This window comes from Artibeus jamaicensis, unplaced genomic scaffold (genome assembly GCF_021234435.1).
Source record: "Artibeus jamaicensis isolate MK-2021 breed Jamaican fruit bat unplaced genomic scaffold, CSHL_Jam_final contig_354, whole genome shotgun sequence".
Classification (NCBI taxonomy): Eukaryota; Metazoa; Chordata; class Mammalia; order Chiroptera; family Phyllostomidae; genus Artibeus; species Artibeus jamaicensis.
Window position 1 is genome coordinate 19,968,443 of NW_026521803.1, and position 13,212 is coordinate 19,981,654.

The window sequence follows — 13,212 nt, forward strand, 5'->3', positions numbered from 1 at the left end:
TCCGTGCCTCTCTCACCCGCCATGCACACTTTTCTTGTTTGAAGTGAATAGATGTTCTGTTGGGGAGCTGAACACTAGGAAGTCCCCCGTTGAATTCCATTTTATGGTGTTGCGTTGGTAAGTTTTCTAGATTTTTCTTTTCATTTCAACTCTCTGATTGTCTCTGTTGTCCTTGACAAAAGGCAGTTAAAGTGGATTTCACAGTGTACACAGTGTGTACGAGTCTGAAAGGAACTGTGAGCAGAATGGCACTCGATCCTTGGGTCTCTGAATTAGAACTATCCAATCTCTACTTTAGCCCCTATCTTGTAATTGCAAATGTGTGCTTAATAAGAAGCAGAATCTATGCTTCAGGTCAGAATAAGTTCGAATGGTCTAGAATTTTTATATCTCAAAATGAAAAAAAGCAGTTGTCTAGAAGTATTGAAAATATTGGTTAGGTACATAGTCATTCTCAAACTTTCCTTAGAAAATGCCATTTAATGGGTTAAAGTGGAGATGGTGAATGTGATTAACCAAATGCATAATTTCTTAGTTTTTGCATTTAGACTGGAGAGGGGAGTCCTAGGAAACAGGCTTTCCAGTGAGATTTTATAACAATAGAGCCTTTTCTGAACTCATATCAACTCTTACCTCAAACCTCCCCAAATTATGTCTGGTTAGTAAATTCAGATCCACAAAATAGTCAAAATAATATTGAATGGCCTTTATGTGTCTGAGAGTTTGTTATAAAATGTATCTGGCACAGAGACAGAAGAGTTTTCACTTAATCAATCTTCTCTAACAGCAAAAGCTGGAGGAAACTGGAGATGGGGCAGATAAAGTGTGGACGCTCTCTCGTGAAATAGGCCACATGTCTCAGGTGCTCATCCCTCTGGGCCAGCAGGACAGTGGCCAACCTGGCCTTGACTCGGCCCAGCTTGCCTTGCTTGACAAACATTGCTGCTGAAATTTTGGACATAGGGGATCTTTGATTTTGCGGTAGCCAGATTTTTCTGGAGATAGTTACATGATATAAAGGCCATATGCTGTGATTATCTCTGTGTCTTTATATTACTTCTCCATTCTTAGATCAGGACTAAGTTGTGAGAAGTGACTGGGCACACCCAAAGGCTGGATCCTGTGCACCTTTGGGGACATGAGACTGTGGGTCTCCGTGGTTGCCAAGTCAGAGAGGCTGCTGGACTTGGTGAAGCCTGGCTTACCTGGGCTTCAAGGTGGCTGACTCCCCAATTCTGTGTGATAGAAGAATTTGTGGGCATCCTGTGGCCCTTTCTCTAAGGGCATGGACTTGGGGAGGATAGTTATTATTGACTATGAGCCACAGGAGAGGCTGTACTCTTGCTGCTTTACATAAATTACCCTCATATAAGTTATTTGAGGTGAACCTACACACACAATACTTATTTTCCTCATTTGGCAAGCTGGAAAGAAGGCAGGTGACTTGCTGTAGGTCATACCAGGTTTGTTCATGGCATAGCCAGCTTGCATATAAGTTGTCAGTGACAACTCCTACTGTTCTTACTGTCCAGTTTTAGAGAAGGTAGGCTTAAAAAATTAAAGAAGCTGGAGATAAAGATGAGTTAGCCCATGGCTGGGAACAGTGAGTTTGGAAAAGGAGCAGAGCTATGCAGAGCTCAGATAGTTGGTGTCGATGGTGAGGTAAGCAAGCTATGGGATGGGATCCAGGATAGAGCGAGGTTAGGGATGGTCAAACCGGGCCTCTGGAAGGGCACCAACTAAGGGCAGGACCAAATACCCCCTGGAAGAGGGAAGGGGGGCGCGGGTATGGTGGCAGTTGGCTCAGGTTTCCACATCATAGCCTAAGTGACAAAGTGTAAGCCAGTTGTTCTTCTCCACAAATATGCATCCCTTTTAAGAGGAGATTTGTATAAAATTTTATTCTGGAGGTCACATCTATTTCTGGTATCTATTTTGATGACTCATGCATGCAAGCTGTCTAGTTTAACCATAGGCTCCACCCCCCAATGCTAAGACTGTGCTGCCAAGGGCAGCTGCTCGCAGCAGAGGTGTGTGAGATTCTGCAGCCAGGTGTAGTGCTGCCTGCAGCACTGGACCTCTCAAACAGACCTGTGGATAGGGCTAGTCCCCCTCACCTGGGTCTTGTGGTTCTTACCTCGGACCAGAATCTTTGCTGTCCTCTTCTTAGCTTCCTTGTCGGGAAAACAAGCTCAGGAACCATCAGGAGCTTGAGGGCTTCCTGCCACTGGGCTTCAGGAGGGCCTCTGACTCCTGGACCAGAAAAGAGCAAGGGCGGCCCAGAGAAATGGCAGAGCTGGGCTCCAGGGCGAATGCCATGCAATTACAAAACACTTGTTAGAACTATTCAGGATCGTGTTTGTCCTTTCCCTGTGCATTTGACTGGGTAAATACACAGTGGCGAGCATCTTTCAGTTTGCAGACTGTGCTTTGGGTCGATGTGGCCGTGAAGACCTTGCAGAGACGCTGAGGCTACAGCATGGGGTGAGCTGGATGTGCACGGTCCTCCTTGGGGCTAGGAAAGGATGTCAGTCTGACCTTGCACTGGGCTTTCTCTGCTTTTGCAGGTGGCACTCCGGCATGAGGATGGTGACGAGACAGCTGAGCCCCCCCTCATTGGGCGCCGGGACCGGAGGAGGGCCAGCATGTGTTCTGGTGGCAGCGGGGGTGAGCACCGGGGCCTGGACCGCAGGCGGAGCCGCAGGCACTCAGTACAGAACATCAGGAGTCCTCTGTCGCCTCCCACCAGTCCCTGCTCCCAGTCAGCTCCCGGCTTCCCGCCCTGTCAAGTGCGAGATCTCCGTGAAAAGTAAGCATTCTCCCGGTGGTGGGGAGGGGCACAAGACTAGTAGAGAGGGAGATCCCTACCCCATGGAGGGGAACTCCCCTCCGTGGCATAGCCAGGTGCCCACCACGGGTGCCCACCACCATCCCCACCCCTCCTGCCTCCTCTCTACCTTTAAAACAGCACCAGAAATTCCCAGGGAGCTACCTAGGGCAAGATGGCCCTGGTGATAAGCACAGATTTGTTCTTATTCACCCCATGAACTCTTCTCCACCCACCTGTGTGTTTATATTATTTCCTATCTCATTGAACATCTGTTTAGAAAAGCTGTGCTTTATCAAGTGGTAAAGAATGCAAAACACAAAGCCTTGGTCTAGAAATAAATGTTTGCCACCGCATAAATGTGAGCTTGCGAGAGTCTGGAGATATTCCTGACAATACGTAGTTGATGTTGTGTTAAATAGAACAAATCTGTATGAGTTTCAAATCATACACACATGAATATAAGCTATATGATTTTATATACATATAAAGTTTCAGTAAGCACAAATGTGATCATGTATGTAGTCAGCCACGCAGCAAGCGTTTTGACTTTCACTGAGTGTCTGTTATAGGCCAGGACTGTCTGAGGCATGAAGACAGGTAAATGGAAAAGGTTTGATCTCTGCCCTCAGGAACTTCAAATCTGGGTTGGGAGAAGAAAGTAAAACTGAGGAAAGTAGATAGGAAGAAATAGATGGGTTAACAATCCTGTGAGAAATTACACGTATTAAAAAGATGAAGTTTGACAAAATCGAAGGGAACTCAGAAGCAGTGCCACAAAACGCAGGTGCAGCAGAAGCGCGGCCACGCCATGTGTGGGATCGGGGCCGGTTCTGCGTTCCCGACACTGTCAGTTTACTCGGGAGATGCGGACCAGTCCACGCCAACAGGTCCACCAGGCTGACTGATACAATTGCCGGTGCACCACCTCCTGCTGTCCACTGGGTCGAAGCCCTGCTCCCCTCCTTCGGCTGGAGCATTTCCCCCGTCATGGAGCTCCCCCCGGAGCCAGATGTAGGCCAGGGGGCTGCATGGCGAAGAAGAACGGGACTTGGAATAAGTTGGATAACCTTACGTGAGCGATCAAGATACGTTCCTTCCTCTCCATTCCTAAGGGACTGCCCTCCCCCACTGCTACTGAGAAGTGCCCTGAGTGGCCTGATATTCTTGGAATCACTAATGTGTGACCCAGCCCAGGCCTTGGGTGCCTTCTGTCGCAGGGAGAGGAGAGCATTGGCCTGAGAGTGATGCGCAAGGCCATCCATGTCGACGCCCTTCTTCACCATGTAGGCCTCTAGGTGCAGAGGTTTCTGTTTCTGAGGCCTGTGTACAACAAGCTCCATTTTAGTGAAAAGAAGACCAAAACTTCTGAACAGATTGGTGAACGACAACACCTACCATGGACATTGCACTTTGTGATCTAAGATCTTCAGGGAACTCAGGCGGTGCTCAAACACCCTTGAAGCTTTCTCCAGCACCGCATCCAGCTAATGCTTGAAAAATTAACATGGAAAGGCTTGTGGAAAGTGTGTACAATGGGCCAAAAAGTCTATTTAAAACCAGCGAAGATGCTGAGGGTAGGAGGTGGGAGGCCTTGTCACAGCTCTCTGTGATCTTTTGCTCTGACTTGTGTCATGTTTGTTTCTGTTTTATTTCTTGTCACTACACTTTTTAGAGGTCCCTGTGTTGCGAGTTCAGGTGTCAGTGCCTCCTGGTAGGTAACGGCAGTGCAGTGCACCGTCCCTGGCCCAGCTCACAGTTCCTAGGCGCCGGGCTGGGTGGGACCTGGAACAGGGAGGCCCCAGGCGCCGCTCCGGGTCTGCTCTCTCAGTCCTTTCAGACAGCGCTGGCTTTTCCTTTTACCGAAGTTATGCCTTTCATGTAAATTTTGTAGCATTTGTTTGAGAAAAATACAGTTTCCAGCTTGTAAAGGCAGATTAGGTCTTACAGGTTGACGACTATGAAGTGGCTTCATCCATAAGGCCTGTTGGGGAGATTTTGCCTGATGGCCCTGAAACAAGAGGACAATTTCGGCAGAGCTGGGAGTGGGACAGAGGGAAAGGGAGACGAGAAGCAAAATTGGAAACAATCTGCGCACGCATAGCTCAGTCACCTGCTCGACATCTGTGCCTCTAAACGTTACCTTAGTATTATGTAATTCGCCGTGTTAGATTCCCCGTAGACCCAGAAAGACACAGGGGCACGCCTGACCTAGATTACTCTTCACCTACCTGAATGTTCTGGCCCGAGTTACTGCTGACTTGTAGCAACATGCCCGTATACGCCACACAGGAGGAATTTCAGGCTGGGTTTTATAGCTCTGTAACCCAGCTAATGTTGGTATCTTCGAAAAGAAGATAAAAATGTTAGAGTCTAGAAAAAGATTCATGATGTCCTAAAATGTATATGGCACTCCACCCTCAGATGGCCCTTCTACATCATTTGGCCGTGACATCTTTTAACTCTCACATTGTTCTTCCATAGGATCCAGGCAGGACAAGTGTCATTGTCCGCATTCCAGAAGTGAACAGACAGATGGGGGGTGGGAGAGTGGGGGTGGGGGTTGCTGCCTGGAGACAAACCACAGAACTAGGCGGCCGAGTTGCAGATTAAATTCAAGCCTGTGGCCTTTGCTTTTCAATGCCTGAATTAGACAAAACCACTTCCCAACCTATCATTCCTAAATATAGTCATTGAATAAGATTTACACTTGACTTTTTTTAGAGAGAATTTGACTTAATCACCATGTAGATGTGTTTCTATTGAGGATAAATATAAAAATTCAAAGAGTTGAAATGCTGACGATCTCTAAGTCTCTATATAGACTTAGGCCCACTGGGCTATGTGCTTTGATTCTAAGGACTGATAAGACTACACTCCTATTGCTTTGCTTTGGCTACTGAAGAAATAGAAACCAAGTCTCAGCAAGCACTTACCAAATAAGAAAGGGGTTTATTGGTCATCTGCCACCTAAAAGCGTCTTTGTGACTATGTGGGTTTCATCTTTGTACTTAAATTTACAGATTTAGTTGGAAGGAAAAAAAATGTTGGCACTTTCCTTTTTTTCCCAAGGAAACTTATTCTTAGCATCTAATCAGCAGAAGAACCAGTGTCTCTGGCTTACGTTGTAATAGTATGTCGTCTCAGGACTGACAAGTCTTCAGGGTCAAGTAGCCCCGAGCAGGCGCCCTTCTGTGCCCTCCAGGCTCCGGTGCTCTTCTCCCCGAGGCGCCCCATTCTATCCTCGTGCATTCCTGCTCATTAGGAACTGACCTCAAGTTGCTCCATAATGTGATAGCTCTGTTATTGACTTAACATTCTATTATGTTTTCCCGTAATGTCTTCCTACTTATCCTGGTTCTTACCTCTGTCAACACACACTAGGCCTTGTTCCTGCTCTGGTGTCAGTCTGTCTGCGAATGAGCATTTCCTGGGACTTAACAGGTGAACTTTAAATTTCGTCCTGTTGATTTCCACACAACATTCCAGCCTGTGGAGGTAACTTCGAGCTTCATTCGTTCACTGATGTTAGCAGCCGTGCCATCTGGTGTTCAGCCGTGTGTGTTTCTGACCCACGGGAGAGCGGCCTGGCAGGCTGCATCTGATGACAACGGGTTGGGACTGGACGGTGCACGCCGCTGCCTTGTGCCTCAAAGGCAAGGGTCGGAAACTGCCTCCGTCAAGGGCCAGGCAGTAAATGTGTCAAACTTTGCCGGCCAGACAGTGTCTGCTGCCACTCCTCAGCTGAATCTTGCCTCTGTAGCAGGAGAGAGGCCGGAGTCAGCAGGCACGTGAACGAGCACGACTGCATTCCAGCGCGACTTACTTTACGGGCGCTGAGACTGGAACATTACAGGTCATGAAATGTTCTTTCAAATTTTTCCCCAACCATTTCAAAATGTGAAAACCATCCTGAGCTGCCAGACTGTATACAAGCAGGTGGTGGGCCAGGTTTGGCCTTCAGGCTGTAGTTTGCCAACCCCTGTCCTGAACGGCTGGGCTGCTTGAGGGAAGTTAGGAGAAAAATGGTCTGGAATTGGCAAAGGGGAGCAGGTGGGGTCTGAGAGAAGAACCCATCGCGCCATGTGAGAGGGCGGTAGAGAACAGCGTCCTTAAGTTCGGGGTTAGAACAAGGAATAGTCAATGAAGAGAGCCTGACTACAGGGGGTTTTGCTGATGGCTGCTCATGAGTTCCCCCCACACAGTGGAATTTCGAGGGGGTTGGAGAAGGCAGGAGATGAGTCAGACGAGGGGACTTACAGAGCCAATTGGGAGAAAGTGGGTTTGGTTGTGATGCTGGGAAGGGTTGAGCTGCTCGGGGAGTTGGATGCAGGCTGGGATGAGTCCCAGGGACCCTGTAAGGCAGGGGTTTGGGACCACAGGTAATTTTGTCCCCCAGGAGATGCCTGGCAGTGTCTCCACACATTCTTGGTTGTTGTAATAGGGGCCGGGAGTGCTATTGGCCTCTGGTTGCTGGAGTCCAGGGGTGCTAATAAGCATTCTGCACTGCATGGGACAGCCCCCGCAACAAAGGATAATCTGTTCTAAAACTGTCAGTAACACTGACTCTGGGAAGCCTGCCTTAAGGGCAGGCAGGTAATTGGTTGTAATTTTTACCTTCTCCTTAGGATGATGCCAAGATTGGGAGTGTTTGGGCTATTGGAAGGAGGGTAGCTTTCTTACAAGCATGTGGGTCTACCTTAAATGCTCATGTTTCTGAGTCAAAATGTACTTAACTTTTCAGAGAATATAATTTTCAAATTTCTAGGCTACTACATGGATAGTACAGTAGGTCCTTTTGTTTTTGTTTTAACTCCATTTAGTGAAGTTTTGCAATGGAAATTCTCAGGAAATATGCTGAACTCTCTTGGGGAACCAAAGGCTTGACTGAACTCATGCTTTTCTCAGGAACCCAGATGCCCCCGCATATCGTCCCAATCAGCTTCACTTTCATCACATTCCATAAATTGATAACGGACTGTGACACCAGCATGAAACAAAATGGCATGTAGAACAATGGTTATATGGCCAATGGCGTGCTCTTCTACAGCCAGGCTCAGGCACCTGTTTGGAGGAATAGGGACACAAGGACAAGCTCATTAGAGCCACCTCTGTCCACCCAGTGGTCACAGATGATCGAGTGGAATTGAGAAAGGATGATGGACATTCTCTTCTTGGCTGGTGGTATTGTCAGCTGGTGGTCAAGAAGTAGAAATGTTAAATTCAGGCCCAGGTATTTTAGTTAGATTGGGGATACAAATAAGGGGGAAAAGGTTTACTGTATGTTAACACAGAAATATCCCTTCTAATGAATTGAACGTGATAAGGAAGTAAACAGGATGACAGGGAGGCAAGGACTGAACTTGCATTTGGAAGGGACTGGACACAGTAGTTTGACCCAGAATAGCCATCTCTTCAGCAGCAGAGAGAAGATGTGGTCTGGCCCCAGCTGGACCTAGAGAAGGGAAAACCAGGAGGGACCGTGCCTGGGTAAGCTGCAGGCTATGGGTACCGACCAGGTAGGTGACAGCCAGCCCACCTCTGCTGCAGGGACAAGGAGTGTGCCTGGCAGGGTTTGGTGTGGGGGTGGAATGCAGACACCAGCCTCAGAAGCCTGGTCTGTGCCAGCTGGAAGAACAGGCCATGGATCCTGGGGAGCAAAGGGGCACTCGACTTGCACAAGTCCTCACCAGCGTGGCCACTGGAGCCCCTGTGGCGTGGGACATAGAAGGGGTGTTGGAGTGTGGGCGAGGGTGCCTGGCTTCGCCCCAGTAGCTGTGTGTCAACTTAGAGATGGCCTCTGGCACAGAGCATGCATTGAATCAATAGCAACATTTTATATTTTCAAATGAAAACAATATAAGATTTAAGGATGTGGGATCAACTCTTTGACATAAAATGGAAATCACTGAGTCATACAATTCGAAGAGGAAGATACAACAGCTATAACAGCAGCTACCTCTACTGGGCACTGAAGTATTTTCCAGGCATTATACTAGGAACTTCAGAATACTAAATCCATTTTGCACCATTACCCCCTGTGATAGGTTCTCTTATCTCCATATGACAGAAGAGGAAACTGAAGCATGGGGACTTAAAGTAACTTGTCCAGAGGCCCACAGCTAATACATGGCGGAGCTGGCTTTAGAATTCAGATGGTCCCTGTCCTTCACCATTTTATTAAACGGCCTATTTTTTCACCCCTGTGATTCTGTAGATATAAAAAAACATACTGTGACTTGGCATTAGTAAGTAATTTGTAAATGCATATTGCCAACTTTTTATATTATTAATTTTAGATTTTCTATGTCAGTACATTAAAAAATTATTGCTAGTATCCCGCTGTACGGAAATACCTTCATTCAGTTTGTTATGGCTGGATTCCAGTTTTTCTTGGTACCAAACTTGCTGTAGTGAACACACACACATTCGTGCACATGGTAGCATCCTCTTAGGAGTCTTAGAAACAGAGTTATAGATCAGAGGACCCAGACATGTTGAATACTGGTATCACCACTCTGCTCTCTGAAAAGGCTAATCCGGTTTGCTGTCCCACCGTCGGCATGACTGACCATTTTCCCACACCAGCACCCACACTGGGTGGTTAGAGTTTTTCAAACGTTTTGTGATTCTGAAAAGTGAAATGGGCCTCGGCATTTTAATTTGCACTTTTTACTGCTGGCCATTCTTTGTTTTTAATATTGAAAATTTCAGATATAAAAGCAGAGAGAACATAAATATTGACAACTATGTCACAAATATTTTCTCCCTGTTTTCCAAATATCTTTTAACTTAATTTAGGGTATCTTTTGAGGTATGCATAAACTGTATTGCTACAGTGTCAAATTTGTGAGTTTTTCCTGTGTGGCTTTAAGGTGTCGTGCTCTCTCAGGACAGTGTGTCCTCTTTCTAACTGCCACCTCTCCGTGGTGTCCTCGGAGAAGGCTTTGCAATTCTTCTCTCGGTATCTCGGAGACAAGTAGTTGGAGCACTAGTGACAGCAGGAGCCGGTAGTTCTGGAGCATTTACTTCGTGCTGGCTCTTGTGCTCAGCAGTTTTACATGAAATAGGTGGTAGTCTCTTCCCCAATTTATAGATGAGGAAACTGAGGCACAGAGAGGTTAAAGAACTTGCCTTGAACCTCAAAGGTGGGGAATGGCCCAGCTTGATTCGAACCCAGACAGTCCCGGCCCAGAGCTGGCACTCAGAACCACACTTTCTTGGAGCCAGTCTCTGAACCTGTGGAATATTTTCAGTCATAACAAGTTTTTCTCTTTTGGGGATGAATTAGATTTGTTGAGAAAGCAAAGCATCATTCAGAGTGAATGTTTACTGGAGTTTGGTAATCCTAATGAGCTGTGTTGTGTACAGTCACTGTTTGATTCCTATCCCGAATTAATCATCCTGATTTGCTTGTTTTTCTCATAAATTGGCACCGCAGACAGTTCCTAAAGAGGAGCTCTGAAAATGCCAGAGCAATAATTGCCACATTGGAACAAGCCTTCCCCGTTAATCCTAACAAACCAGCCATGGTCTCGGTGGTGGGGTAAGGAACGAAGGTGTGCAGACAGAAACTTCGGGTTGACTGGAAGCTGCAGCTACTATCAGTTGCAGGAGGCCACGCTGCCCTCACCTTCAGGAGGCACACATGTGGTGCATACCAATTAGTGGCCCAGTGGGTGGTGGAAAGCGGGGAGCCAAGCCTGAGGGTTGGTGAAGCCTTAGGGGTGGGAGCTGGAGGAAGGTGATTGGAGAGCGTGGTGTTTCTGTTTCCCTGCAGGGAGAGGAAAAGGGGTTGGCACCTCTCCACCAGCCGCAGGAACCAGTGGGCAATTGGGGCGGCCTCGTCATGGGCCGGTGTGGTGCGGGTGAGCTCATTTTCCTGAATCTTGACAGGAAGGAGGCAAGTTTGGATGCTGAGTTTAGGCAGTGCATTACTCTGTGGTCTGTCTCAGATCTTGTCCATGGGACTTCATTGCCAGGGGTCATGGAATTCATTTGCCTGTTAGCTGCAGGGTCTATAGCAGAAATAGAGACCCCCTAGCTCTGCCTTGGAAGCAGCTGGCAATGAGAAATGGATTTACAAGCAGAAACCGTTGTGAGACTAGTAGGTGTTACATAATTGGTGTTAACCTGCAAAATCTGTGACTCGGGTGACCTGCTCAGTATTGGCTCCTGGAGGTTTGGCCAAATGCAGTAGAGCAGCTGAGGTCACTGACAGTACAGGCATGGTCTTCACAGCCAAAGTCCCTCTTCCTTGCCAGGCTGGGCCTGGGCGTCAGGCGCCTCCACTGAAAATTCAGGCTGACGGTGCCTCTTTAATAAGGGGAGGCGGGTTAAGAGAGGCAGCCCAAATGACTGCTTAGCTCAGTGTTGTTATTACCGTTGCTCCATGCCCTGGAGCTCTCCCGGATATTGTTCTAATAAAGAAGGTAATTGTTAAATAACTACAGAGAGAACCTGGAGAGGAGAGGCTGTGCACTGGCACAAACACATAGAGGATTTCACAACCACCAGATTAACAACCAGCAGCACCATGAGCGACAAGTAGCTACTTGGGAAGATTTATCTGATGGTAAATGATTCATTATAAATGGATTCTCCCGCAAGGGATATGACCTCCTGAGGCAGGTGTGATTGGAATACAGCCAGCGGTTCATATGTATCATTTAGTGGCCAAGAAGCTCTGCTTCTCTGAGTATTGAATAAGGAAGGGATAGAGGGGGAGAGGGCCGGGGGACAAAGGGGAGTGAGCCTGGGACATGGAAGGCCTCCACCACACAAAGGCAGTGGCATTGAGGCATGTGGAGGAAGTCACTTTGTAGAGCCTCGTCTCATTTCTGGGGCAGGACTCCTGGTCTCTCAAAGATTTCACTGTGACCAGATCGCACATTTCTTGGTGGGGTGGGGAGTAGGGTTTGGAATTTGCTGAATTGAATTTGAGGATCTTTCTAGATTTTGAAGAAAAGGGCAAATTTTATCCTTAAAACTTAACCGGGGTACCGATTAATTTAAGTGAGGGGGTGAGGTCAGGTTTGTGTTTCAGCAGGACCACTCTGGGAGCAGCGTGTCGAGTGCATTGGAGAGAGCAGGCGGCAAACAGTCCAGGGAGAGGTGGGGAGGGCCCAACGTGGGAGGATGACAAGTGGGGGCGGGTGATGAGATTGACGACATTTGCAGGACGGTGACTGGATTGTATGGTGAGAAAGAGACAGGAGTCTAGGAGATTCCCACGCAGCCACCGTCCCAGCGTCATGGGGCGGCTGTAAGGCCACTCAGCAAAGCTGTGGGCATTTTAAGTTTGAGGTGTCTCTGGTCATTGGATAGGCACTTCTGGAACTCAGGTACATGTAGGTGAGGGTCGAAGCCTTGGCTTAGAGGCCATAACCCAGGGAAAACAAACTGATAGGCCCTAGAAAGGAAAGTGTAGAATCATCATCTTGTGAAATGCTGAAACCAAGAAGTTCACTTATTTTCCAGGTCAGTGAACCTTGAAATTGGTTGTCTGCAAGTGTGGATGTTTCTGGAGCTAGAGCGGCCTTCCTTAGTGTGATGTTTCGGGAAGAGACAAGCCATGCACGGTGGGAGGGCTGGTGGACACCCTTCAAAGAGAAGGAAAGGTTCTTATTTCCAGCTAAGTCTTCTCTTCAGGGTCAAGCCCATCTGCTCTTACCAGTGCACAGGCCACACTTCTTACAACGCACACCTTTCCATCTGTGCTCTGAAGGCTCCCAGTCCCTCCTGGAAGACTTTGGTTTAACTGGGCAGTTCTTGAAGATACAGGCATTTCTGGAGAGTGAGCCTCTCTCTTTACTTCCCCTGCAATTCCCAGAATCCCTTTGGAAACGGAGCAGAGGCTTTGAAATGATTACTAAGCTGAGCAGATTGAATCCAGTCACGGAACAAGCAGTGGGATTATTTGTGTTTGACTAGAGTCTGTGGGGGGAGCCTGGTAGTAACTCTTCCCTGAGGCAGGTTGAATGAACAGGGGAATAAAACCCTGAAAATTTTAGGTTGAAGAGGCCAAATCTGACAGGGTGAAAAAGGAAGACTGGCAGAAGTGATGCTGGGAAAGCATCTTGCAAGGGAGCCCTTTGGGACTAGGCTCTAGAAATGGAAGAAGAAAGGCAAGAAGGGAGAGCCTGGGCCAAACGTCGGTCTCGTCTCGTCTCACACCATGAGCTGGGCAAGCCAACAGTGGTCATAGAAGCATCGAATCCACGCCGAAAAACTATTCATTCCCGAGTGGGGTAATGTTTATGGTTCAGAAACTGATGAGACTTAACACGGGCTACAGTCACCATTCTACTATGATTTGTCATCGACTGTCCTTCTAGTGGAATGGGACCTCGGTGGAATGGGCGGGGGGTGAGAGCTGGTAGGCT

At 47.7% G+C, this 13,212-nt stretch overlaps 1 protein-coding gene across 8 annotated transcripts in view; it reads left to right on the plus strand.

Annotated features, from left to right (window-relative positions):
* The window catches only part of FHOD3 (formin homology 2 domain containing 3), a 427,395-nt gene that overhangs the window by 288,969 nt on the left and 125,214 nt on the right, over window positions 1–13,212 (plus strand). For all 8 annotated transcript variants that reach the window (XM_053664320.1, XM_053664321.1, XM_053664323.1 and 5 more), the window contains exon 10: window positions 2,568–2,809. In XM_053664320.1, the coding sequence (XP_053520295.1) occupies window positions 2,568–2,809 (242 nt within the window). The remainder of the gene's footprint in view (window positions 1–2,567; window positions 2,810–13,212) is intronic.